General features: G+C 34.9%; 2 protein-coding genes and 1 long non-coding RNA gene across 3 annotated transcripts; 2 read left to right on the top strand and 1 right to left on the bottom strand.

The window, feature by feature from the left end:
* Positions 1–938: 938 nt before the first annotated feature.
* Positions 939–13080, top strand: LOC113107191 (occludin). Its single transcript, XM_026269526.1, has 8 exons — positions 939–1316; positions 3957–4730; positions 5860–6021; positions 8610–8761; positions 10079–10297; positions 11558–11729; positions 11820–11861; positions 11958–13080. The coding sequence occupies exons 2-8, from the start codon at positions 3981–3983 to the stop codon at positions 12054–12056; spliced, it is 1596 nt and encodes a 531-aa protein (XP_026125311.1). The 5' UTR covers positions 939–1316; positions 3957–3980; the 3' UTR covers positions 12057–13080.
* On the bottom strand, positions 8178–21755 carry LOC113107193 (uncharacterized). The gene is made up of 3 exons (XR_003292623.1): positions 21745–21755; positions 21008–21010; positions 8178–8263 (listed from the first exon to the last, which is right to left on the bottom strand). It is a non-coding gene; the product is annotated as an uncharacterized LOC113107193 (long non-coding RNA).
* Positions 13832–25602, top strand: LOC113107192 (butyrophilin subfamily 2 member A2). The gene is made up of 10 exons (XM_026269527.1): positions 13832–14001; positions 16395–16489; positions 17409–17507; positions 20290–20391; positions 21583–21747; positions 22319–22456; positions 22566–22617; positions 22866–22892; positions 23030–23056; positions 23773–25602. The coding sequence occupies exons 2-10, from the start codon at positions 16427–16429 to the stop codon at positions 24330–24332; spliced, it is 1233 nt and encodes a 410-aa protein (XP_026125312.1). The 5' UTR covers positions 13832–14001; positions 16395–16426; the 3' UTR covers positions 24333–25602.
* Positions 25603–25721: the final 119 nt, after the last annotated feature.

The following is a 25721-nucleotide window of genomic DNA, read 5'->3' as shown; positions in this document are numbered from 1 at the left end:
CAAATGTGCGCTTTAAAAATGTAATAGCCTAAATAAATTGCCATTAAGTATTTTGAAACCTGCATACTTCTAAACACCAAACGCATTCTGACTACACTTAAAAAACAAAGAACATGATTATTTACACACTGAAATAAATTAGTCGAATTATAATGAATTAGATTAAATTAGTCGAATAGTGTAGAAATAAAGAGCTAAGGATATGCTGCATGCGAGTTATATTACTGAAAGTCAGTTTGATGTCATATTTATATTAGGCTACTACAACTTTTGATCTATTGGTAATATTATACCAATTTTTATAATTTTATCAACAGATAAATAATGTTCTAGTTTTAGTGTTAAATACATCCCATAACTTATTCCTTGATTGATGTTTTGTTTTTGTTTATATGCAAAAAAGAAAATACATCAAGAAACAGCACTGCATTGAAATATAATAACATAAAGGCAAAGGGAAAAAAAGAAAATATAACACCTCAGTCAGTAGCCTAAGAAAAATATCATCATAAGCTTTAAGAAACTTGTTGTTCTTATTGTTCTTAGAGATGTGCACTTGTTTTCCCAACACAGATGATGTCACTTCTTGTAGGGTGATGTCAACAAGGAATCACGAACAAATAATACCTGGAATATTTCTTAATAAATTAAATGTCTGTCTCTTTGTTTGTTTGTTTGTTTTTTCTTCCCCAAATTACCTTTTTGACGTAGGCTTTGTGATAAACACCTGCTGGATCCAAGATAGAGAAATTAACTAAAATACGTCCTTTGTTCACTTAATTGTGATGTTGTGATGATAGAAATCAAACTAATATAATTTTGATATACAAATATATATAAGTGAATTTAATAATTTATTATGATAAGATGGACACAAGCTAAAACACTTCGTGATCGGAATAACCCGCCCTCTGTGGCTTTTGTCCAATGGGATTAAACCTGGTTTGACTAACTGCGCTCGAGTCACGTCTCTAGATTAGATCGAGTAAGCTTCTTGTTCTCAAGGAAGTTTATTTTCAGCCGTTCACGTATTTCCACCCACATCTTTTGGAGGGGGTCAGTAGTTCTGGTGGATCCTAACACTCAGACGATACAGATGTGCTTCACTGCATGCAGGCGCAGGTGGACCAGAGAGCTTTAGAGAACAGAGACCACTGTCTCAACCAACACTTTTACTCGCACCGGCTTCATTTTTTATCTTTTTTTAACCTAAATCTGAGAATTACATTTGAAGACGAAGAAGAACCATCTGGGAAAATAATAATATTAGAATAGAAGAAATCTTCATTTCTTCAGGTGAAGACAGATTCAGAAAGGTAAATAAAGTTTAGTGTGTTTATATTAGATTAGAATTGTAGGTTTGTATTTTTGACAAAAATACTATATTTATATTTTAAAATATAATTATTTATAAATATTTAGCATTTATGATAGTACTTTGTAGACATACTTTTAGGCCTTTTATTAAAAATCATTGTTGTCTCGCTTAAAACACACACAAAAGAGTGCTTTAAACAAATTTTAGTGTGGTACAGAAACATGCAACAGTTTTATGATGAAATGCAAAGTAAACAATAACAGGTTTTGTAATCTTTGCTTAAAGTTAACCCACGTTTGATTTAACTATACTTCATATTTCATTATCTGTTTTCGAAAATACTGTTGTACTGTTTTTAGACAAATACAAAGGAAATAATGTTTTACTTATACCAAGGTATCATGCCAAAAGTGTTTGATCATGTACTATGGTACTTTGCTTTGAAATACTCAGCACATACCATACATACCTGTACATAAAGTACAATTGTATTTAGATGCCATGATGGTACTGCTATTTTGTAAAACCAATCAATAAAAGGGTTTTAGCCTAAGAACTGAGTGAATCTTCTATATATCATCTGTCTTAACCTCTTCACCTGTTGTTGGTCATTCAAAAGATTAGTTAATTAATCATAAATGAAATCAAAACTGTTGTGTGTTGATAAATAAGAAAGGATTCTCTTGAGGACACCTGATCACTACAACTGTATCTGCCCTACGTAGGCAGCACCCCCCCTCCAGAGCGGCCAGACAGTGAAGCTCTTGTGTTTTTCTATCCAAACCTCCCTTTTTTTTTTTTTGACCTCAGGCCTGTATTACCATGGCGACCATGCACAGACCGAGTGCAGCCTTGACTTTTTGCTATAACAAAGGAGAGAAGTTGGGGGAGGCCGGATAGTAGGTGAACACATAGTAACTAGACAAATGGCTTTATCTAGGCCTTTGCCAGGGACTGAAAGTGTAGTATACAGTCTTCTGTTGTTGTGGTGTCGCACGCTACAGTAGACACTGAGATTTTTTTATTGTATTATATTTAAAATTCTTTTAAATATTGTATTTTATTAAAGATATATTAACAATCATGACATTTAAAATGGAAAAGAAAACATTAAACATTATAAATGTGAATCAGTTTTATAAAAAAATATGTAAAACTAAATATTTGATATTATATTTAAATTTATATTATTAGAAAACATTAAAATCATGACATTAAAAGTACAAAGAAAAAATCATAATGATTTTTTACATTTTAAATATCTTTTATATTATGTTTTAAATTATTTTAAATATATTCTTGTGAAGACCGTAAAAAACAATTTTAGACTTCAAACTTCAAAATCAACTTCAAAAATTCAGTAAAAAGGACTTTCATATTACATCTAATAATGAAAGGATTAACCATAACTTTTTTTTTACATTTAAACCTATTTTATTATTATTATAATTTTTTTATAAAAAAAAACAAACAAATCAATCAATGATTGTGCTGTGTGTTATTAGAAATGTGTATTCATGGCAACATAAAAGTACATCTACCATTCAACGTATTACCGCCTATAGTGTTAGACATACAGTAATGTATAGCATAGTTTTTGTTGAGTACTTCTTGATGCCTATTCTGTCTGGTTTTGTCCTGTTTGTGACCTCACCCCTAGAGCATATGATCTGAAATTAAACAAACGGCATGTTTGGCCAGAATTTGAATCTATGCATTTCAAAGTGAGTGCTGGACAATGGTTGAGATTGAGTTGAACTCCCACGGTCGGGCCTGTAAACGGTGGCTTTGTGTGGACAGACTCTGAACCCTGGTGCCGATGTCTCCTCTCTACTCTGTGTTGTTACCTCACACTCATAAACAGCACAGTTATTTCAGCACGGTGGTTACACGGCTTGTGGTTTTGGGTAACATCATTTTGGCCTGTGTATTGATGTCACTGCTAATGTGCTGATCTTAGACATTTAAAGGGACAGTTCACCAGTGAATGAAAACTGTCATTATTTACTCACACTTGTCTTGTTCCCTCCCTGTATGCTGTTTGTTATGTTTTCCAGCGTACACAAGGAGTGTTTATTTTGTGTTTGTTTCTGTTTATGATTATGCATGTATAATATTTCATAGCAGCTATTTTTATACATTACTATTTACTTTTGAAAAAAAAATAATTTTTTTTTTGGCAAAGACACGTTAAATATGTAATATTCACATCAATGAAAAAACTTAATATAACTTGATTTCAGTTTCTTAATGTTATACTTTATAAAATTTATTATTAAAATATATATATCTATATTTTTTTTTTTAAATGATGATGATATTATTTTGGCATGGATTTTTTTTTTTATTTTATATATTTTTTTCAATTAATAATAACTTAAATTTAGACCTGTTCCTTATGTAAAGCTATTGTAACACTATTGTTCCTTATGTAAAGCTATTGTACAGTTGGGCTACATTTATGGTGTTATTTTATTTATTTATTGATTGATTTATTGTCTTTTAAACAGTCTTCTAAAGAAATTATTTCACAAATTGGTCATAAACAATAAATAAAGAACCTGCTACGTTTTCTATCTGCATGTAACACCTGAGTGAAAAAAATATTAATGTTTATAAATTCTTTTGCTTCATTTAGCAGACCACTGGTCATCTTTGAGAGATGTTTGAGAAGCATTCCTACGACAGTCCCCCGATGTACACCCCACCTTCCAATGGCTTTGGACCACCGGGGAGCTTCCAAGACCCTCGGAGTGAGTTCGATCCCTACCCTCCACCTCCAGGATCCTACTATGTGGGCGAGGAGGTGCCACAGCACTTCTACAAATGGTTCTCCCCTCCCGGAATTGTGAAGATTATGATGGGAACCATTATAATCCTCTGTCTGGGAATCTTCGCCTGTGTGGCCTCGACTTTGGTTTGGGACATGCAGTACGGATTAGGTTACGGATCTGGATATTCCAGCTATCCTGGATACGGAAGTGGATACGGCTATGGCAGCGGGTATGGATACGGAAGCTATGGAAGTGGATATGGATATGGTGGCTACTACAATTCTTACCCGACCCCTTACTCAGCAAAGACCAGTATGATCGCCATTGCTGCCATAAACTTCATCATTGCTTTGGGATTCTTTGCAGCTACCTTCTCCAAAACAAACATGTTCCGCAGCAGGAAGTTCTACCTGGTGGTCCTTGTTATCTGTTCTATAATGGCTGTGATTCAGGGCATTATAAACATTGTGTACATTGTAGGAGTGAACCCTATGGCCCAAAGCTCCACCAGCTCATACTACAACCCCATGCTCATGATGTGTCAGAATCTCTATGGCAGCAGTGTGACAGGAATGGGGGCCGGCTTTCCCATCTATAACCAGTACTTGTACCACTACTGCTACGTGGACCCTCAAGAGGTACCATTTAAAGTTACAGGATGTTTCCAAATGTCTTTAGAGACTACATTTAATTTATGTCTTCTTTATAGTCTACAATCAAAGGATTGCCATAGACCATAATTTTAACTCCTCCAGTGTGTAAATCAGTAGAGGAAGTGCATTTACACTTACAGTGGAAGCCTGATCTAACCCTTAGATTTATTTTTTTGCTGTAATCTGATGTGTTTAGGTTGATTTAGTGATGTTAAAGGAATAGTTCACCCAAAAATGAAAAGTTTTCACCCACTCACTCAAAACACAAATGATGATATTTTTAACAAAACCTGAGATTTTCGTACCTCCATTGAAAGTCGATGTAAAAAACTTTTTATTCAAAAAGATTTTCAAAAACTTAAAAAAAAGACCTATTTCAATCCAAGTTTAATGAAGAAACATGATCACTTTATTCTACAAATGTTTTTGTTTACATAATACATGTTACGTTTATATATAAAATATATTTATACTGTATATGATATGAATATAAATACATACATTTAAATACATGTAAATATTTACAAAATATATGCTGTATATGTGCGATTATTTATATATACATAATAAATATACACAACACATACACATATATTATGTAAACAAAAACTTTTTTGGATGTAAAAATATATAATATAAATAATAATAAATAATAATATATAATAATAAAGTATATATATATATATATATATATATATATATATATATATATATATATATATATATATATATATAAAGTTATTAATTTAGTTGTCACAAAGCACATCGTGTTCATTGTATTTCAATGTATTTTGAAAGTATATTCATAAGAGTATAATCAAAAGTAGTCCCTCAAAAGGACAATTTTATTTTTATTTAGACTTCTATTGTGAGTGCATTACTGTAAAAACTCAGCTAAGAAACAAAATAATTCAAGGAATAATCTAAATAATTGTCTTTAGTAATCCATACACATTATGTTATTTATAACCCAGAACTTCTGATTCAAGATAGAACTGATCCTGAGAGTGAGATGATTATAAAGATGTTTATTATAGAGTATTACATTTTAATTCAGTATGATAAAAACTGTATGTACATATTGGACTTAACACTACAGTTTTGTCGTTTGCAGGCAATTGCAATGGTTTGTGGGTTCATGGTTGTGGTCGCACTGGCTGTGGCGGCCTTCTTCTCCTATAGGACCAGAAGTAAAATCTGGCACTTTGGGAAACCAAACATCTACTGGGATCGACCACTTATGGGAGGAACGGAGGGCAGAGATGTGGAGGATTGGGTAAGTTTTCCTTATTAAACCTACGTTGAGACGTGCTGCATGGAGGAAGAAACACATGGTCACTAATTAAGTGGCACACCCAGATCAAAATGGCATGAAGTGCCTTGCCTAAGGAGATGAAAATAAAAGGCCAGGGTCAGGCTTATTGCTAGTCTCTAAAGCAAATAGCATCTAAGTACTTTGCAGTGGAAATTCCCATACGTTTAACTGTCCATAGACTCCTGCATCCCAGCAACCGTATATGAGGCATGCAGTTTAATTCTTCTAAATAGTTTGTGATAGTCAATTTAGACCTTTTTTGTTTTGGTAGACAGTGAGCGGTTTGAAGGTGTATTTTGAAGTCATTTATCCTTTAATAGTTTCAGTGGCCTGTGTGACACTGGTGATAATTCAGTCACAAGGTTGAATGTGTTGCTGATATGATCTGTTTGTTAACAGCCAGCCTAGTTTCACTGTGATTGATCATTAACCGAACTGAGACAGTCGAGTGGCTTTTAACTCCATGGTGGATGACTATGAACGGCTAAACTTTTGTACTACCAGTTAGACAGTTAGAAAGCATGCTTGAATTAGCATTTCTTTACAGTTCAAAGAATAAATTAAGTGTTTAGGTATAAACATAATTATTAGAAGCATTTCAATGGTCGAAACGGATGTGGCCACTGGTTAGTATATTACTGATTATTATAAGTGTATCTGAAGAGCAATTTATTTCAAAAATGGACTCGTTTACAGTCTTGAAATGTGAATTTTTTTTTGTTAAATATGTTTTTTTTTAAATATATTGTTTATAATATGAATGTAATTAGACTAAAAATATATATATTAAAAGTATCACTAAATTATTATATTATATATACTGTATAAATGTCCCATACAGCCAATACTTTATTGCAAAGAGAAAAAGGAAATATATTTATCAAATTTATTACAAAATGTACTTTTGGGTAAATGCAATTTTTTTCTTATATATTTTGTTTGTACAACATATAGGTAGTTAGAAAATGTGAAAATATATTATGTTAAAATGGTTTAAAATAATCGAATAACTAAAATTTATTAAAAAATATTTATTTATGTTCTTTATCTATTTTAGCAATACTTTTTGAGCCATATTTTGAAAGAGAATCTGAATTTAGATAGTTATTTGCACATTATGTACTGAAAATGTGACAAAACTGTACTTTCTGGAACTGATCAAACTGTTCATCAGCCATGTGGGCTTTTATAAGCTAATGCTGATTATGTGTTTCAGTAATAATACTGTACATTAGTGCTGTTTAAGAGAATGTTAAATGTAAGTGAGTCATGTTGTGTGTGTGTGCACGCATTGCTCAACAACATTGCATTACTCACTGTGACTCTTTCTTATTTGAAAAAGAGAAGCAATTAAAACAATAAAGGTCATTCAAGAAACAGGTCAAAAGAACTTTAATTTAATTATCATCCTTTTATATACAGTGAAATGACAGTGAGACTCCTATCAGCAAAGAAAAATAACAGATGAGATCCCTTTAATATCTTAATTGTTTGTCCTAGATGGATATAGAAAGATTAAATGAGATTAAATGAGAGCAAATGTAGACCTCTATTTTTTCAGAGGGATCAAATGGTGCTCACTGCTCAGATTTACTCAAACACCAGTTCAATATCAAAAGTCAGAGAACTCCGTGTGAACTCAAACTACACATTTTTCCAAAATCATTCATAATTCTATCGCTCTGTACTCTTAATGTGTGTTACAGTTGTTTCTATTTTTAATTCTATGAATTTTAGAAGCAATGTCTGCGACAAGGTTGAGAGTCTTTGGCTAAACTTGAGCAGTCTCTAGTAAATCTTTCATCCAGGTCTACGTATTAATGAACCCGTAGCTGGTGGTGAGGGCTCCGTGGGGTGCGCTTTGATTTTGGATTAAGTCCATTGGCAACATAATTACTACCATAATGAGACTGGTCTGCCTTTCTCTGCCCTGGTGCTTTCAGTAAATCCATGCGTTCTGACAGCGTTCCACACACTCCCTTTGAATACCTTTCCCTCCTTGCCTTTCTATCTCTCCTTCACTTTTTTTCTGGTGCAAAAGGAGGTCATGAACATGAAACGTCCTTCTTTTCTGTGTTCTCAAGCATTCTTTCCCTGCTTATGTAGCGTGATCACGGATCAGCGGTGGCAGTAGCTCATGCAGGGAAAGCATTGTTGGAATTCTTGGATGATTTGAGCTTTTCTGCACAGTGGCTTTTCCCTTCTCCCCGGCTGCAGGGAAACGCTCCTCCACCCTCTTTCCTGCTGAGTTCTCCCACCTTACACACACACACACACACACACACACACACACACACACACACTTTTTGTGCAGTATATTAACATATGTTATCCTAAATAAAGATGCAATGTTCTTTAAACAAAACCATTTAAGATTCACATTAAAAAAAAATCTGTGATCTGCTTTTAGTTCTTCTCACTCGCTTAATTGTTTGTGATTTTCATTATCTGAGATATGTTGCTTCTTGATATTATGCACGTCATACTCTCCGTTCAGATATGAATTAAAGTTTGCAGACATTGTACTAAACAGTTTGTTCCTTTTTCAGGTCAACCACGTACAGGATGGACAGAGCGTGCAGGAGGCATCCATGGTGTTTTCAGAGAAGATGGCTCCTGTTCTGGTTTCAGCCCCCAGTGTCGGCTCCATCCCCCTGAAGACTGGCAGTGTCTTTAGTTCTGAGACCAACAATTTTATTGGGTGAGTGAGTGAATGATCCGACCCTGGGATAGCTGGAGACTTTAAAGCTTAGCTCCATGTGAACAGGCAATATTGCATGCCCCTGCTAAGGAAATGCTGGAGCTAACTTTATAGCCTAAAGCCTTAATAAATCATTTGGAATTGCATTCCAGTTTTCCATACACTCCTGGCAAAAGTTTAGGGTCTCTTATGTTCATCAACAGTGCATTTATTTGATCAAAAATACAGTAAAACAGTAATATTGTGAAATATTATTACATTTTAAAATATGGTAACTGTATTTTGGTATATTTAAAAATTTCATTTATTCCTGTGATGCAAAGCTGATTTTCAGCATCAGTACTGCAGTCTTCAGTTTGCTTCAGAAATCATTCTAATATGCTGATTTGATGTTCAGTAAACAACAGTCTTTATTGTCATTTTAAAATAAAAGTATACATTTTTTTTAATCTAACATTTGGATGGCAATGCACAGTTACTCCTTGTTCAAAGTGGTCCGTGGCTTTTTTGCGACCTTGGTTAGCTGATGTTAAATCATCATCAGTGCTATTGTCTGGATCATTAATCTGCCTAACGGTCTGGGCCATTAGTTTTATGAAGTCAGGTCAGATTACAAAAAAAAGGACTTGGCATGCGATCAAACTTTTAGAATTTTTTAATCAGATGTTCTTTCATTATAATTTGTTTTTAAATCTGGTCTATCCCTCTTGTCTGCCTCTGTCTGCCTTTTTTTTTGTGGCTCTACAAGCTTCAATGATTCAGTATAAATTATTTAATTAATATCATTTTTCTACTGACATCATATAGACAAGTCCCTTTTAAGAGTAAGCAAATAAGCAATGCCTTTATCTAAAAGATGATTGGCTTTGCATTTTTTTTTTCATTAAAGAAATAAAAAAAAGACTATTTTGTAATTTGACCTAACATGTTTATTGGAAATGACGAAAAACAGCACAATGAAGTGCAATGAAGAAAACATTAATGCAGTGAAATGTAAAGTCAGTTCAGGTGTCTAAAAGACAGAATTGCAAGAAAATGTTAAAGGTGCAAGATGTAAATGCACAATTTCTAAATATAAACTCACAATTGTAAGAAACAATTGTGATATTTAAACTTGCTTTTGTGAAAAAAAAATTGAACTGTTAGAAAAGTTGCAATTCCCTTTTTTTTATATTTTAATTCCATGCCAGATAAACATGTTCTTTTTCAGACTGTCATATAGTATCTTGAAGAATATTTGCTTGCTCAAATGTGTTTGAATGAATGTTTGCTCATTTCTCTTTTTGGATAAAGTGGTAACAGTTTTTCCACCCACAGTTACCCTGAGCGCTCTTTCAGCCGGCCATCACATTCTACATCCCGGTCTGGAGAAGTGAGCTCCAGCCCTTCCGACCAGACGGACACCGTCCGCAAACCGTCTGCCTCCAGGGGCAAGAGACGCAGGAGGAACCCTGAGCTGGACGAGTCTCAGTACGAAACCGAGTACACAACAGGAGGAGAGACTGCAAATGATTTTGACGAGGATCTATGGACACGGTAAGAATTGTTTGTGGGTCATGCGGGTCCAGAGTTAGTAGCGTATTCCCTTGGCTACAACAAGGAAGTCTAGATAATCATCTCTGGCACGTATCTCCACATGCTAACATAATAGACTAAATTTGGGTTAATGGGTCAAAGGTGTGCATGTTTACATGTATTGTTTGGTTGGCTGTGAAAAAAACAGATGTGGTTTGGTTTCACTTATTGTTGGACTCTGAGAAGAAAATTTTTGCAAACAATAAACTTTCAGACGACACGACATATAAATGTAACACTTAACAGTAACAATGAACTATATGTTCTTTCAGCATTTATTACGTGATCTTTGAAAATGTTAGTTACTTAGTTACTTGTAATGTTAAAATACTTATAATGTTGACTTTGTTGCAACCTAGAATTAAACTGCTGGTTTTGTCTGGCACATTATTTCGACACACTATTTTCCTGTTTAATACTGTAAAGCTGCTTTGACACAGTCTACATTGTAAAAAGTGCTATATAAATAATAGTGACTTGACTGAAATACTTGTATTCACTACATTATGAATCATTTTATGATTTCTCACTATTTGCTGTTTTCTGACTCAGATGAAAAATACAGGTTTGAAAGTTTATTTAGTAAAAAGCTGACTTACGTAAGGAGTTAAGGCAGAGTCACATTAGCAAAATGTAAAAATAGTGGTGATTCATATTAGCAAAAACAAATGGCAAATGAAGCATTGAATTAGTGATTTTTTAGCAAATAGTAGTATTTCACATTAGCTAGATTTCTGTGAATGAAGGTATTTCACATCAACAGAATTTCTTTAAATGGTTGTATTTTACATAATTCACATTAGCGAAATTTTGTGATTGGTGGAATTTCAAATGAGCGCAATTTGAAAATGTATGCCCTCACTGTGCGTTTTCATTTTCAAATGACTGTATTTTCCTGACAGATTGTCACCTTGTAACGGTAAATATACCTTTACTCGGTTTATGGTGGGTGTTTTTGTTAGTTTTTTTTCTGCGGAGTGGCAACTGAAGAGTTGTCAGTTTAAACTCCACAGCAGTTAATCCATTAAATATCACCACTGTTGCTTTGATCAAGATGCTTACCTCTAGGTCGCTCCAGTCCAGAGGGTCTGTTTATCTATCAATTTGGATAAAAGTTTATTTAAACACTACCGAATTACTATTTACCTTAATTATCTTGCCTACTTTAAAGCTCATTATACAAGCTACCATCCAACTAATATCTGTTTCCTTTCCAATCAGTCTGTATCCAGAGATCACGTCTGACACCCAGCGACACGAGTACAAGAAAGAGTTTGACTCGGACCTCAGGACCTATAAGGAACTGTGTGCAGAAATGGACGACATCAACGATCAGATAAACAAGCTCAGCAGAGAGCTGGACACACTTGAAGAGGGCTCGTCCAAGTACCAGGTGAGCGAGCGACTGAAAACATTTCAGATGACTACTTCACCTCCCTGTTGTTCAAATCCATATGACTTTCTTTTTTATCTCATGTTACAGGCTGTAGCAGAGGAATATAATCATCTCAAAGACCTAAAACGGGTGAGTCATGGTTAAAAGACTAAACATCTGACTCATATATGCACTGCTTTTTTTAATCTAAAATGAGGATTTCTTTCTCTTATTCTCTCTGCTTAGATGCCAGATTATCAAAACAAGAAGCACCTTTGTCGCAAACTTCGCCACAAGCTTTTCCATATTAAACGAATGGTTAAGATCTACGACCGCCGTCTGTAATAATGAGGTCCTTTAAACCACCACACCTGCTCTCCTTGTTAAACACTTTTGCATCTAACTGATGGAGCCTTCGAATGACTGTGTGACCGGTTGCCCGAAACTGCTGTAACAATGGCTTCATCTAGAGCTTATGATTAACCTGAGCCCTAAAGATGGTTGGAAAATAAGACTACAGAGTTCAAAACAGGTCCTTCCATTACCTGGAACTTGTTCTTTCACTGGAAACATCTGCTTTATGAATTGAGTGACTTCAGATAGCTTGTAAAATGCCATAAAGCATTGAAATTTTGTTGTTGTTTTGTTGTTGGGTGCAGTTGTGAGTGCAAGGTCAGCTGATTACAGCGGTGCATGTGTTTTTTGGAGGAAATGTACTTTGGACAATCCTCTCCACCTGAGTAATTTGCACCTGCTCTGTCACATCTATGCAATCAGTTTCCTTGTGTCGTGTGTTTTATTGTCTATTTCTGTAAAGTTGTATTTGTGGGGCACTGCTTGTTTTTAAGTCCGAAAAGACAAAAGAAACAATTGAGGTATTTAAACTAGCACACCATTACAGAATATTCTTTTTTTTTTTTAACAACTGACTGCCTCAGTAAACGAAGAAATGGAAATTTAAATCACTAAGAGAAAATGGAATTTCATATTCAGTTGTGATTTTTAACGATGAGTTTTGTAGACAAAACAAAATGGTGCCGATGCAAAGATTCAGTTCAGTTATGCTTAAATCTCATTGCATTTGATTCATTTAGAAATATTGTGCTCTTCCTGCTATTTAAAACAGTAATAGCTGCTTTTATCTCTAACCAATCGAATACCTATGCAAGATCAAATATTGAAGTTCTGTTTGATATGTAATGTTGTTATGATATAAGTTTTGTTGACTTTTATTTTTTACTCGTTTTCGTACGAAATCATTTAAAAGTGACATGGCGTTCATTTTTGGCTGTTAATGAGATCATGTTTTTTTTGTTTCTCACATGCGTAACAGCATTTATTTTCATTTGTACATATTTGTTGTCCCTTCTATTTTCAATAAAGTTTTTTTTATTTTAAGTTTTAAATCGGTTTGTGAAAGTGCAAAAAGCTATTTAGAGTCTAAAGCTTTCTTTTATTACAGTTTTTCAGTTGCTTACATTTTCAAAACTTTTCCTTTTTTTCAAAACTTTTCACACAAATCTAAGAATTGCACACACAAAATGCACACACATCTATTGCAAAATGAAGCACTGCATTCAAAACATCACAAACACAACTCATAAGCAAACATTTGCAAACACCTTTGACATAATATCATTTCCTGTTAGATTTTTGTGTGTTACATAGAGAGTGTTTTGTTATGCAAAAAGTGTTTTATGAAACTAAAAACTGATTCAAAGGCCAAGAATTTGTATGGTTTTAAAGATTTGGTGTGTGGATCTGTTGTGTTAGTGTCAGGTTTCAGAAATTGTGTGACAAGTAAAGATTTTATTTGTAAGCAGTTGAAAAAACTAGTACAAAAGTGAAAAAAGGTTACTCATAATATAATATCATATAAATGCATATTTCGGCTTGAGACAGCAGAATTTTCAGAACTGCGTCGAAGAATTAGAGCAAACAATGTAAGAAATGTTAGAAAACAGTGTCCTCTGCTGGATGTCTTGCTGAGGAAAGCTGAGGAAAAGGCACTCGTATCATTTCGGAAATGTAACGGAAATATCCGAGGAGTCGTTCGGGAACGTTACGGAAATACACGATCGGTAATCACTCCGCGACAAAAGGCTATTAACTAAAGTACCAAGACGTGTGAACGCTGATTGGTCACCACGAGATTCATCACACTCCTGTCGTGTCTTGACTGCTGAGGCGAGGCCTTTTTTAGAGAACGAGCAACGAGATGCACAAACATCAGATGAGGCTGTGATGTAGGAAAACTTTCCGAGGATATTTCAAAAGGATAAATAAAAAGGTATGTGACTTTTATCTCGCTAAACTTTTTATTCTATCATCAGCAACGGTGCTGCTGTTGCTGTTTAATGACTTTTGCATATGCGCGCAACTGCATAATATTATGACTGCATTGCGCTTCTCTGAGTTTGCAGCGTATCATGACGCCTTGGTTTTTTTGTTTTTTTTTGTTTTTTGTCTGTCATCTGCAATAACGTACATAAACCTAGTGGACGAAAATGTATAGCCTATTATTTAGTTTTCTAAATGCTATGAAAAATCTAAATTAAATCGTCATATTAACATGTGATTATTATATTAATTGTAATTTATATTGAATAACAGTTACTATTATTATTTTGGGATATTTATTTTTATTAAAATGCAAATACGTGATCTATGTATTTTAATGGAGTCTGTCGTGAGCAGGTTTTTGTTCACCAACACCACCTACTCACTCATGCTCAAAAATATACACAGGGCTGTACTGGTTTAATTCGCTTAAAGGATCAGTGTGGGTTTGGGAGATCTGCACCTTGTGCTCGTTCACGTGGTTTGTGTATTTGAATCTGTCAGGACCTCTTTAATCTGTCCCTGTTCAGACCTGACACGTGGTGTGACAATGCCAACAATCTGCCAACACTGCAGTGCACACCAGAAGAACCTGACAAGTCCCTTTGGTTTAGACAGTCAGAGAGTTCTATTGATTATGCTGTTATACAGATTGATGGAGTAGCTACTAATGTGTCTGAGGCGTTGCTAGGGTGTTGCTTTTCAGTTCTAGCTTGCTTCTAAGGTTCTACATTCTGTTATGTAAAAAAGAAAGCTTATTAGGTCAACACAGACTGAAGGTCTGAGCCATGTTCAGTGGATGTAACTCTAGTCTAAAAGTTTGGGTTTTTGAATAATAAGCTTAACCACCAGTTTGTCCAGCTAACAAAATTAATGATTTTATCTTGTGCACATACTTAAAGGTATAGCTGATCAAAAATGTAACCATGTAAATGTACAAACTTTTATCTCCTTCATTAGTCATGTTCATTCATCTAAGTCAGCAGTTTTATTGGATCATAAATAAATGAGACTGAATTAATTAGAGCTTAAGTAAATCATATTGCACACCAGAGGAACATAATTGCATTTACTTTGGGCACATAATTTAGTTTCAGATTGTAGCGGATCATTAATTAAACCTTATCAGATTCTGGCATTGTTCATTCAGTCAACAAGTATAGTTAATCATAAATAAATGCAAGGAAGCTGAAGTAGTTTCTTTGGTGTGACATTGCACTACTGTCCCAAACAGAAACAAGAGAACATTGTGCACCAAAATATCATAGAATCAAGAACTGTACTTAATTTTATAGTGTTGTATGAACGAATTTGTGCGATTATAGTGTCGATACATTTTTATCAGTGCATAATGCATATGGACAAACGTATTTATCAGAAACCTCTTTTATTCTTCATTCTTACTGTCTAAAAACAGGAAGGTATAGTTAAAGTGAAAAATACCTGCTATTCAGAAGTCTAAGACTACATCGGAAATTTGGGATAATTTTAAATCGGTAAAGAAACCGGAAAACATTTTAAAAGATAGAAATATTGTGAATATTTCTTGGATCAGCTATACCTTGTAATAATGTATGTGCACAAGATGAATTCATTTATTTTGTTGGCTTGACAAACTGATAGTGTTTAAGCTAATCATTCAAAGATCTGCATCTTAATTGCAATTTGATGATGCTGATTTCATAATTCTCAATGAAAATTTCCATCTTGTGCAGTTTTTTTTCTTAATTAGAAAGTTTGGAGTTTACTCCATTTAATGTCAGAATTACCTGACTTTACAAAAGTAACATCATGGAAAATCATTTTCTCTCTCAAATTGTCATGATTATAATATAATTTGTAATTTAAAGATGTTGTATTATATTAGAAAATGTGAAATGGAAGCCATTTCACTAGTGGTCATGGACATTTGGGCCATGTTGTATGCTTAATATTATAAGCTGATTTTTAACTTTGGGGCTGGAAATTAGGAATCGACTGAGTGTCGAGGTGCTCTGGCAGGTTGTGTGGGCGTGCTGCTGGAGGAACACTGAGAAGTCGTGCTGATTCAGCACAATTACACCCCCCCTCTGTCCCCGAGCACCTATTAAAAGTGCTCTCACTGCTTCCTCGGGTCTCTCTGGACCTGGAACCTCTGTCGTAACGAGCTGATCGGAGCAGAGCCGCAGAGTGATCAAAAAATAATGCGTTGTTGCAGATTGAGCATGTGTTGAGTTTGCTGAGCTCTGAAAGTAAGGCTTTTTCCAAACCCCTCCCATCTTTCTCAGCTGTTACACTGATCTTAAACAACTCCAATCTCTCTCTTTCCCTCTTTTGCTGTTTTCTGCATTCCGTCTCTTTCAGATTTCTAATAGGGTCACATCAGGCTGTCCAACATGATGAAGGATTGCCTTCAGTTCCTCATTGAACCTGCCAAGAAGCTCAAGTTTCGTCTGAAGGTACAGTGTTCATTCATTCAATTTTGTTGCATCAGAGGACTTGTTACAGTAATTGAGAAATTGCATATTTGGGATAGGCTATGTAAATTGCTAGCTATGAACTTCAACTAAACACACTTATTTCTGATGAGTTTATTTTTTATTTTTTCAAAACTAACTCAGTTGTGGCGCCATTTACACCACAACCAGCAATATTGCTCGCTAATAAAGTAGTGTACTTGTTTATCAGTGAGACACAATGAAATGTGAAACATGTGGCGTGTGAAGAAAATAAGGAAAATTAAGGTAAATATCACTTGTGAATGGAATATATTTTTGTTACTTTTATACTGAATATGGTTATTTACAGTCAAGTCACACTTGTCAAAACATTAAGAAATTACGAAATATGATTTAATAGGAAAATACGTTATACAATAATTGTGTGTATTTAGGATGGACTACATAAAATGTGAGGCACAACTACAGTTGCTTTCGTTTCAGATAAATTGACTTTTATTAAAATTAGTTTAGTTGTGGCATCATTTTCATTGCAACAATTTGACCTGCTACAAAATTAAATGCAAGATGAAGAAAATAAGCCACATATATTTGAATATTTGTATTTTATTTTAATTCTGTATCCTTTTCTGTCAAGCTGTAACCGTTAAACTTGTGCAAAAGTGTCAAGATATTATTTAATAATTTGTTTGAACCATTTATTTTACACTTTTCCACAAGTTTAAATGAAAATATTATTTAATGGTGTACTTGGTATAAATAAAATGTTAGCACTAAAATTAGTCAGCAATTGTAATCCAATTGAGATGTGATGGAGATGTTCATGACTTTAAGAAGAAAAGAAAAACGCATTTATAAGTAGCTGTTATATTTCCTGGTGGAGCCGAAGTTATTCCATAGATCCTAACTGTCTGTGCAGGAGACGCGGAAGAGAGTGAAACATGCGAAGAAAGAGCCGTTAACAGAGAGTCAGCTGTTTATAATGGAGCTTGCGCGAGAACTCAACAGGATCTGTCAGGTAAGACCAGAGATGGGCATAAATACACGGAAATGTATTTAAAATACTGTGTGGAAAAATGTATTTAAATACAAAATACTGTGTGGAAAAATGTATTTAAAAACAAATACAGTATTTTGTATTTTGAAAATACACAAAATACATGTGAAATTGAAGATTCAGTGCAGGTATCCCTATTAGGCTGAAATCTATCTGGGCCTATTCTGAATGCCAAAAAGCATTTAGATGTGTGCAACTGCTTAGAAACTAATTTTATATACCTCTTTCCTTCCCCTGCAGTGTAAGAAATAAAAAAACGACAAAACCTACAAAAACTAACTTTTATTATGTTTTATCACCATCATTAAAAGCCAATGTGACAGACTGGTGTTCCAATGTGGCCAAGTTCTGTTTGTTTCACAATCTTAAAGTATCTGCCATCCAATATGGCTGACCTAACCTGCCCTTTTTTTTTTTTACGCAAGTAGTATAGTAACTTTTTTTTATATTTGTTAAATGTAAAGTTTATTTGTTTTTATATACATAATTAGAAAATATAAAGTTTATCTAAAATATTTTTTTTAACCTGTTAACTGTCACTCACGTTTTTGAAGATAGACATGAATGTGCATGATACAAACCTAAATTTTTATAATCATGACTGAAAACATTTTGTAAGATGATTTTGATATACCATTTACATGGTAATGCAATGTCTGATTTTAAAATGGGTTTTAAAGGATGAATTTTGAGATTTTATGTTTTCAAGTGATATATAACTTCTGATGATTTCTAAAATGTGATAAAGGCAACGAGGAAGTCTTATTTTTAAACAAAGGTCAAAGCTCCTTTTGTAAAGTAGATTTCTGAGGGTGCACTCTTGTCAGAAATTCATCTATTACTTTTCCTACATAATGTTTAACAAAAAATATTGGTAAAATATATATTTGGGAGTCTTAGACCTTTCCAACGATATATAGTTTGTCTAGATTAGATTTGATTGTAATATAGTAGGGGTGCTCCGATCACGATCGGCCGATCGTTAATGCGCATCTCGTCAGTAAAGCCGGTTTTCTAATCGGCGGTAAATTCCATCAGGTGCGTGATTTCACATAGAGCAGCTGTTACTACACAGAGCCGTTGTTAACTGAGAAGATGCGCCAAAAAACGCTGAAAATGAAGTGGATCTTCTCTATTAACAACGGTTCTGTGTAGTAACAGCTGCTCTATGTGAAATCACGCACCTGATGGAATTTACAGCTGATTAGAAAACCGGCTTTACTGACGAGATGCGCATTAATGATCGGCCGATCGTGATTGGAGCACCCCTAAAATATAGCATAGTCAACGTAGGCGTCCTGTATACGGGACGGGGTGACATTTAACAGGTTAAAATTAGAAATCATTTGGCACAATTGTTTTTTGGTGAACAATACAACTAAAAGTGTGGTGTATCATTGTCCTAACAAATGTACACAATCACTGCACTAAACTGATGTAGACAGACAATGATTAACCTAATTATTTAATCTCCACATAAACAAACATTTGCATAGATGGGTAAACACAATCACAATTTAGAAATGTGTCCAGTTACATTTTCATAAAGCACCATGTTTGTAAAATTTAAAATGATTACATTTACAAAATGAGCCTGCATAGCAGAAATAATGAATAAAGTAATGGTAGGTGTTTAATACAATCATTAATTGAAATAAAATAATTAATGAATTAAAAAACATATATAACAAAGTATTGTTCAATTTAGTGTTATACATATGTTATCATATTAATGTTTTGTTCTAATGTCACAAGTCACAGTTTCAAGTTTACTGGTTTTAACTTGATTATTTGGTTAAGGTTTAAGAAGTGTAACAAAACTTTTTTTTCACATGTGTTGTCAAAATTACCCACATCATAAATCCGTTTACATGTGAAGAAATCCATTTATTCACGAACTTCTCACGAGACGAGTGTTTGACATAGACAGTATAAGAGATGTTTGACAAATTATTCTGCAAACTACTTCCTCTCATCGCTGCTTTTTCGTGGTTTGGAGAACAATTACTCAGAGTCGCCTTCTGTCGTTTCACAGAATTATACAACGGAGAGCACGTCAAGCATAAAAGCCTTGTAGGTTTACTGAGGAGCGCACGCAGTAAGCTGCACAAAGCTAAAGAGAAAGCAGAAAGTCCTATGTAAAAGATTTAGAAAAAGTTCAGTCGATTCACAATTTATACCATCGCTACGAATCTACGATATTGTCATATATCACCCATCCCTAACATGCAGTAACGTTAATGATTCAAACACATTTGACAAGCTACTTTAATCAACAAGTAGCAGATCCTCACTTTATTCCAGAAAAGTTGCCGATCCAAGGCTGGGTTGTACAGCTGCGGCTCACGTGGATGAATGTTGGGGTTGGGGGGGAGGGGTGTGTCTGGTCTGAACTAGTTGATGCGTGAAAACAGCACCCTGATTAAGAGGTTGACTGGCTCAAAGTATTTTGAGTATTTTGAAAATACAAAAATACTCGTCTTAAATGAATTTAAATACAAATTACAATTGTTTTTTTTCCAAAGGCTTTAAAATACAAAATAGTATTTTGTATTTCAAATACGTATTTTAAATACATGTATCTGAAATACTGCCCATCCCTGGGTAAGACTAATATATGGTTGCATTGTTCCTGTACCTGGCTTTTCTCCAGCTCTTAAGAGTCCGCTATTGAATACGTTTCCACACACATTTTCAAACTCTGTGTATCTCTGTTGGAAGCTCTTATGCTGATGTCTTTCAGAGGTCAGATATTCTGGCTCACATCTGGACCGGAGAGGATGTGTGGCCTCCTCATGCCTGTCGAGAGTTCATTGTGGAGACCGCCAACATCCTGGAGATGAAGGTTAGAACCTGAGCTGAAATTAATCACAGGCAGATTCATAATAAATAAATTAATTAGATTTAAAATGAAATTAATGCATTTAGCAGACACTTTTATCCAAAGCGACTTACATTGCATTCAAGCTAACAATTTTCTCCTAACATGTGTTCCCTGGAATTCGAACCCCTAACCTTGCGCTTGCTAACGTAATGCTCTACCACTTGAGCTACAGGAACACTTTTCAGAATTGAACTTAACAGTACTTTAACTTAACATCTACCTTACTGACCGTTAATAAGTGGCAAATTAAGAATTTGAGGCAAAAGTCAGTTAACTTTTTGTTAATAATGAGAATTGAACCTTGAAAAATAAAGGGTGATGCTATTTTCCTAGTATGGGATATAATTATAAAAAGCATTCAGTTCATTTCTGAATGATCCACAACCCTGTTCCTCAGTAAATGTAGTCAGCTGTGTTTCCTGTATTCATTAAGCTTCATCCTACAAGATACACACTCTGTTTTTCAGACAGCTGCTGTTTCTCAGGATCTGCATGGCTTTAATTACAGGCTGATGTTGGTTGGTTTCAGCCGTGTGTTAAATTTAGAAAAAATCCTGCCACCAGTCCCCATAGTAACCAGCTTGTATGTTTCTCTCAAGCTGACTGACAGCTCCAGTGGCTTAAGGGTTTAAAATTCGGTGTCCGTTTTTAAAGGATCAAGATTTAATCGTGGCTTGTTTTCAAGTTATAGTATAGTCCACAGTACTTTTGTGTCCTTGAGCTGTAGTTCGCTCCAGGGCATCCGCCTCTTGGATTTAGTGTACTTTTAAAAAAGCTTGTCGTCAGCACATTGCATCTTGAGAAATCAAAGTAATTGATTTGAGTTAGACACAGGGTTTTTATTAAAAAGGTTATTGCGTCATAAATGTCAGCTCAAGGGGCTCAAGTTATTGAGGCAATTATTTTCAGAGTTACTGATGTTGAATCCAAAATCCTGTACTTGCAAAATGTAATTGCATTGAGGGATTTAGATCAGAAGTTCTCTATATGTGGCTATTAAAGACTTTATGTCATAGAGATGATACAGGTGTTGTTAATATTTTTCCAAATGACTGGAGATCTCAAACTTTCAATATTTGAAAGCACCATAAAATATCATCAAAGTCCATGACTTGCATGCTATATTCCAATTTTTTTTTTCTCATTATGCAGGAAAATACTGAGACGCCCATGCAAGTTTATGCTGATCTGCATCCAGAAAAGAGGGACTGGAAGAGTCAGTTGCTCAGCATGCTGGAGCAGGGAGGAGAATATGACTTGGGCCCATACAAAAGGATCATTTTGGACTGGACCAGAGGACAGCGCAACAGACACCCGGTGAGAAGATTCAGAAGATGCATCTGCTAAATTTCATGAGATGCATTCTGGGATTTTCTTAGGAAAACATTCATACAAAATGTTTGTTAAATGTAATTTATTTTGCAGAACAAATTCATAGGCAGACATTTACAGTATTTGTTTACAAAGCAGTCATTTAAGCAGAAGCCTTTTAGATCAAAAGGTGTGTAAGGTAATTTAATCAAGCGTGTACAAACTTGTGTCTGGAAGTGTTTAAATGGGCCTCTATAAAGCAAAAAAGTTTTGTCCATAAATATATTAAGGGTTACAACATTTTCTCATGTTGTCAGATTAATTGGTTTGTTAGTGTGTAATGTTATATCAAACCATGCTGTAAATGAAGCATCTTACTCTCTCTGTTGGTCTTGTCTCGGGTTGCTCTCTGATTAAGAATTAAGATATTAACCTTGCTATGATCCTCTTGTCAGACTGTGCTGAGTACAAACGACCTCACTGACTCACCTGAGAGAGACATGCACAGCCCGCTAAGCCCTATCTGTTAGTCTTACCATATGTGTTATTTGTTATAAACTCTCTCTTTCTCTCTCAGCATGGTATCTGGCCGGGTGAGGCGGTGTTGATGATGCTGGATGACGTGGAGCTGCGGTGGAAGCGGGGTCACCTGTCGCATCTGCAGTCTGCTGTGGAGCTGCTCATAGGGGTCGTGCTTGGAGAACATCTGGACAAGGTGTGATGCCTCTGAAAACATTTACAACATTCAAAGACTTTGCACATTTCGTTTTTAATTTATCTAAAAACCAGCAAGACTGACATTAAGCACAACTGTGTTTTTGTAGGAGCTCATTCCAAGACTGTGGCTGGTACAAAAACAAAAGTCCCAGACGATCGGTGAGAAGGCAATGACATTAATGCCCCAGAATTGATTTTGAAGGATAGTTACTGTACCTGAAATGCTGTAAGTGTTTTCTGCTCCACTAGTGGCGCCAAGTGGAATTACTAAGCTTATAAATCAGATCATCTGGTATTTTCTGGAGAACAATACTGTATTATACAAAAATCACAGACAGATATTTTATTAGTTTAGACATGAAAACGGCTTTCTGATAATATTTCTTTCTCTCTCTCATCTTCTTTAGATTGCACTGGCTACATTCCACACATAGGTGAGAGATTAATAGATTCATCAATCAAATAAAATTTAAATGCATTGACATTCAGCAGCTGTAGACATCAAGGCTGTCAATTCAATAGATAATTTCTAAAATTTATTTAGTAACACAAATGCTGCTTTTCGTTTCAGTGTGGAACTGGATATGTGATGCTACAGGTATGTGTCAAAATTAGATATACGTGTGTGTGCGCGTATGACCTTGGACCACATCGTAAGTGTACATTTTTAGAAATTGAGATTTATACATCATCTGAAAGCTGAATAAATAAGCATATATATATATATATAATTACTAAAACCATACAGCACATATTTTGTAAATATTTAATATATACACTTAACATATATTTTTCTTAAATGTATACATAGATGTATGTTAATTTATATACATAAATATACACAATAGACATATCATATTTTTCGGACTATAAGTCGCACTGGACTATAAGTCGCATTTATTTAGAACCAAGAGAAAACATTACCGTCTACAGCCACGAGAGGGCGCTCTATGTCTTCAGTGTAGACTGAAGGAGAACTGAGCAGCATAGAGCGCCCTCTAGTAGCTGCCGACGGTAATGTTTTCTCTTGGTTCATTGATCTTGGTTCATGTCAAATTAATTGTAATAAGTCGCACCTGACTATAAGTCGCAGGACCAGCCAAACTATTAAAAAAAGTGCAACTTATAGTCCGGAAAATACGGTATATTTGATTTATATATTACACACACATAATACATCATAACATCAAAATTGGGCAGTATTTTAATTGGCAGCGTGCAGTTTTTATTTCTCTCCACTGTTTAATTTTTTGAAAACCTCCCACAATACAAATAAGACCTAAATCTAACTATAAGTGCTGCTCTGTTTTTCAGTGGAGGTGACTCTTGACCCAGAGACGGCCAACCCTGCTCTGGTTCTGTCTAAGGACCGCAAGCGCATGCAGTGTGGTCTGGAGCGGCGTGAGGTTTCTCACAGCCTGCGGCGCTTCGACAGCTGGTGGTGCTGTCTCGGCTCTGAAGGCTTCTCGTCGGGACGCCGGTACTGGGAGGTAGAAGTGGGCGACCGTGATTGGCGTCTCGGGGTGGCCAAAGAATCCGCTCTCTGCAAAGGTTACAGACCACTGAATACCCAGAGCGGATACTTGACCCTCAGGCTGGAGAGGGGCTCCGAGCTCAAGGCCCTGACCACACCGCCCACACCCCTGCCCCAGTCACTCATCCCGCGGAGGGTGGGGGTCTATCTGGACTATGAGGCGGGGCAGCTGTCCTTCTATGACACCCAGAAGCGTGCACACATCTACACATACAGCGAGATGTTCACAGAGAAGCTTTACCCAGTGTTTGGGACCGTGGAGATGGTCCGCGAGATGGTGATCAGGCCTGCAGACCTAAGGGAGCGATGTCTATGTAAGGGACAATGTCTTTTCTGCTAATAATGAACTCACAATCCTTATGCACACGGATTGAAAATTTAAATTACACAAGCATAAAATAACAATAATTGATCAATGCTTACTAAAAATAGAATCAGAGAGAAAAGTTTTTTTTTGTTGGAAGTAGCTAAAGCTGTGAAATCTGCACCACTAGCATCACAAAGAAAGTGTTAAAATATATTTTTTAAAGTCTGTCTGAACAAACAGGTAGTCCTGCTAAAGAGCTGCAGTGATGATTTTTTTTCTGTAGGCCAATCTGGAAGTTTAGAACCCAATGAGATTTTCCACTGGCTTTTGTACTGATGGTTCCTCAAAGCTTTTGGATTATTAGAGAAAATAAGGTCTGTGACTAAAAAAAGTTCATATTCACAAATGTAAACACATTTTGAAGCCTAAGTACAATCACCAGAAGTAAAAAGCTAAATGAATAGTTTAGAATAGAATAGTTTGTAAGACCATGATTATAAAACCCAGTGAGAAGATGAGTTTACCTGTTTGGTGTGCCATTTAACCTCAATAGTCCCATTTAGCCACTTGTTATCAATCAAAGAAGTCAAATATAAAAAAAAAAAAAAAAAAAAAAATCATGTGAATATTTATTACTGATGTATTTTATGTTGTGGAATTAAACCTGAAAATATCTTGAGCTTGTGCTAACTGCAGACCTTATTTCAGGCATTTAACCAAAAACCTTTTCAGAAAACCCACTGATCTCTGGACTGAAAGTATTATAATGCTAAAAATAATTTCCCAGGGTTTTGGTCTACAAAAATACATCATCCCTGATACAAAACATAAATGATACAAAAATATTGCAGATTTGAAGCTGAACATGCCTACTGTTGCTGTGTGAGACTGGTCCGCATGCAATGTTTTTACTTTTTCAGGAACTCAACCTACAAATGAAATATTTGTCTATGCATATTAATCTGGGATATAATTGATTTTAAAATTTCATTCTTGTGCAGCTACTAAAACATTCTTTAAAAAATATATACTAAGGGCTTTTTTGCTAAAACATACTGATGCATGAGTGCTGGGAATGTGTTCATGATATCACTAAATCGTTTATTTTTGTGAAAGTGCTTGTCACATTTACTCTTGTAATCAGTTTAGCTCGAACTGCTTGTATGCAAAAAAAGTCTGAATGGAAACTGTACAATGTTATTTTTTATTTTAAGAAATTAAACTTATAAAATCTACTCTCAATTTCATAGAACGTTCAACATTCAAAATGTAACTTGACAGTGATTGTCATTGTAATATTTCTGTACTGAATTGTGATTTTTTTTTTTTTTTTTTTTTTTACTCATATAATGTTCATTAACGTAGTTTTTAAGCGCATGGCCTAAAATATGATTACAATTAGCCAAATCCTAAAACCAAAAT

This window comes from Carassius auratus, chromosome 8 (genome assembly GCF_003368295.1).
Source record: "Carassius auratus strain Wakin chromosome 8, ASM336829v1, whole genome shotgun sequence".
NCBI classification, from domain to species: domain Eukaryota; kingdom Metazoa; phylum Chordata; class Actinopteri; order Cypriniformes; family Cyprinidae; genus Carassius; species Carassius auratus.
The sequence above is the reverse complement of the archived record's forward strand: the minus strand, read 5'-3'. Positions and strand labels throughout refer to the sequence as shown.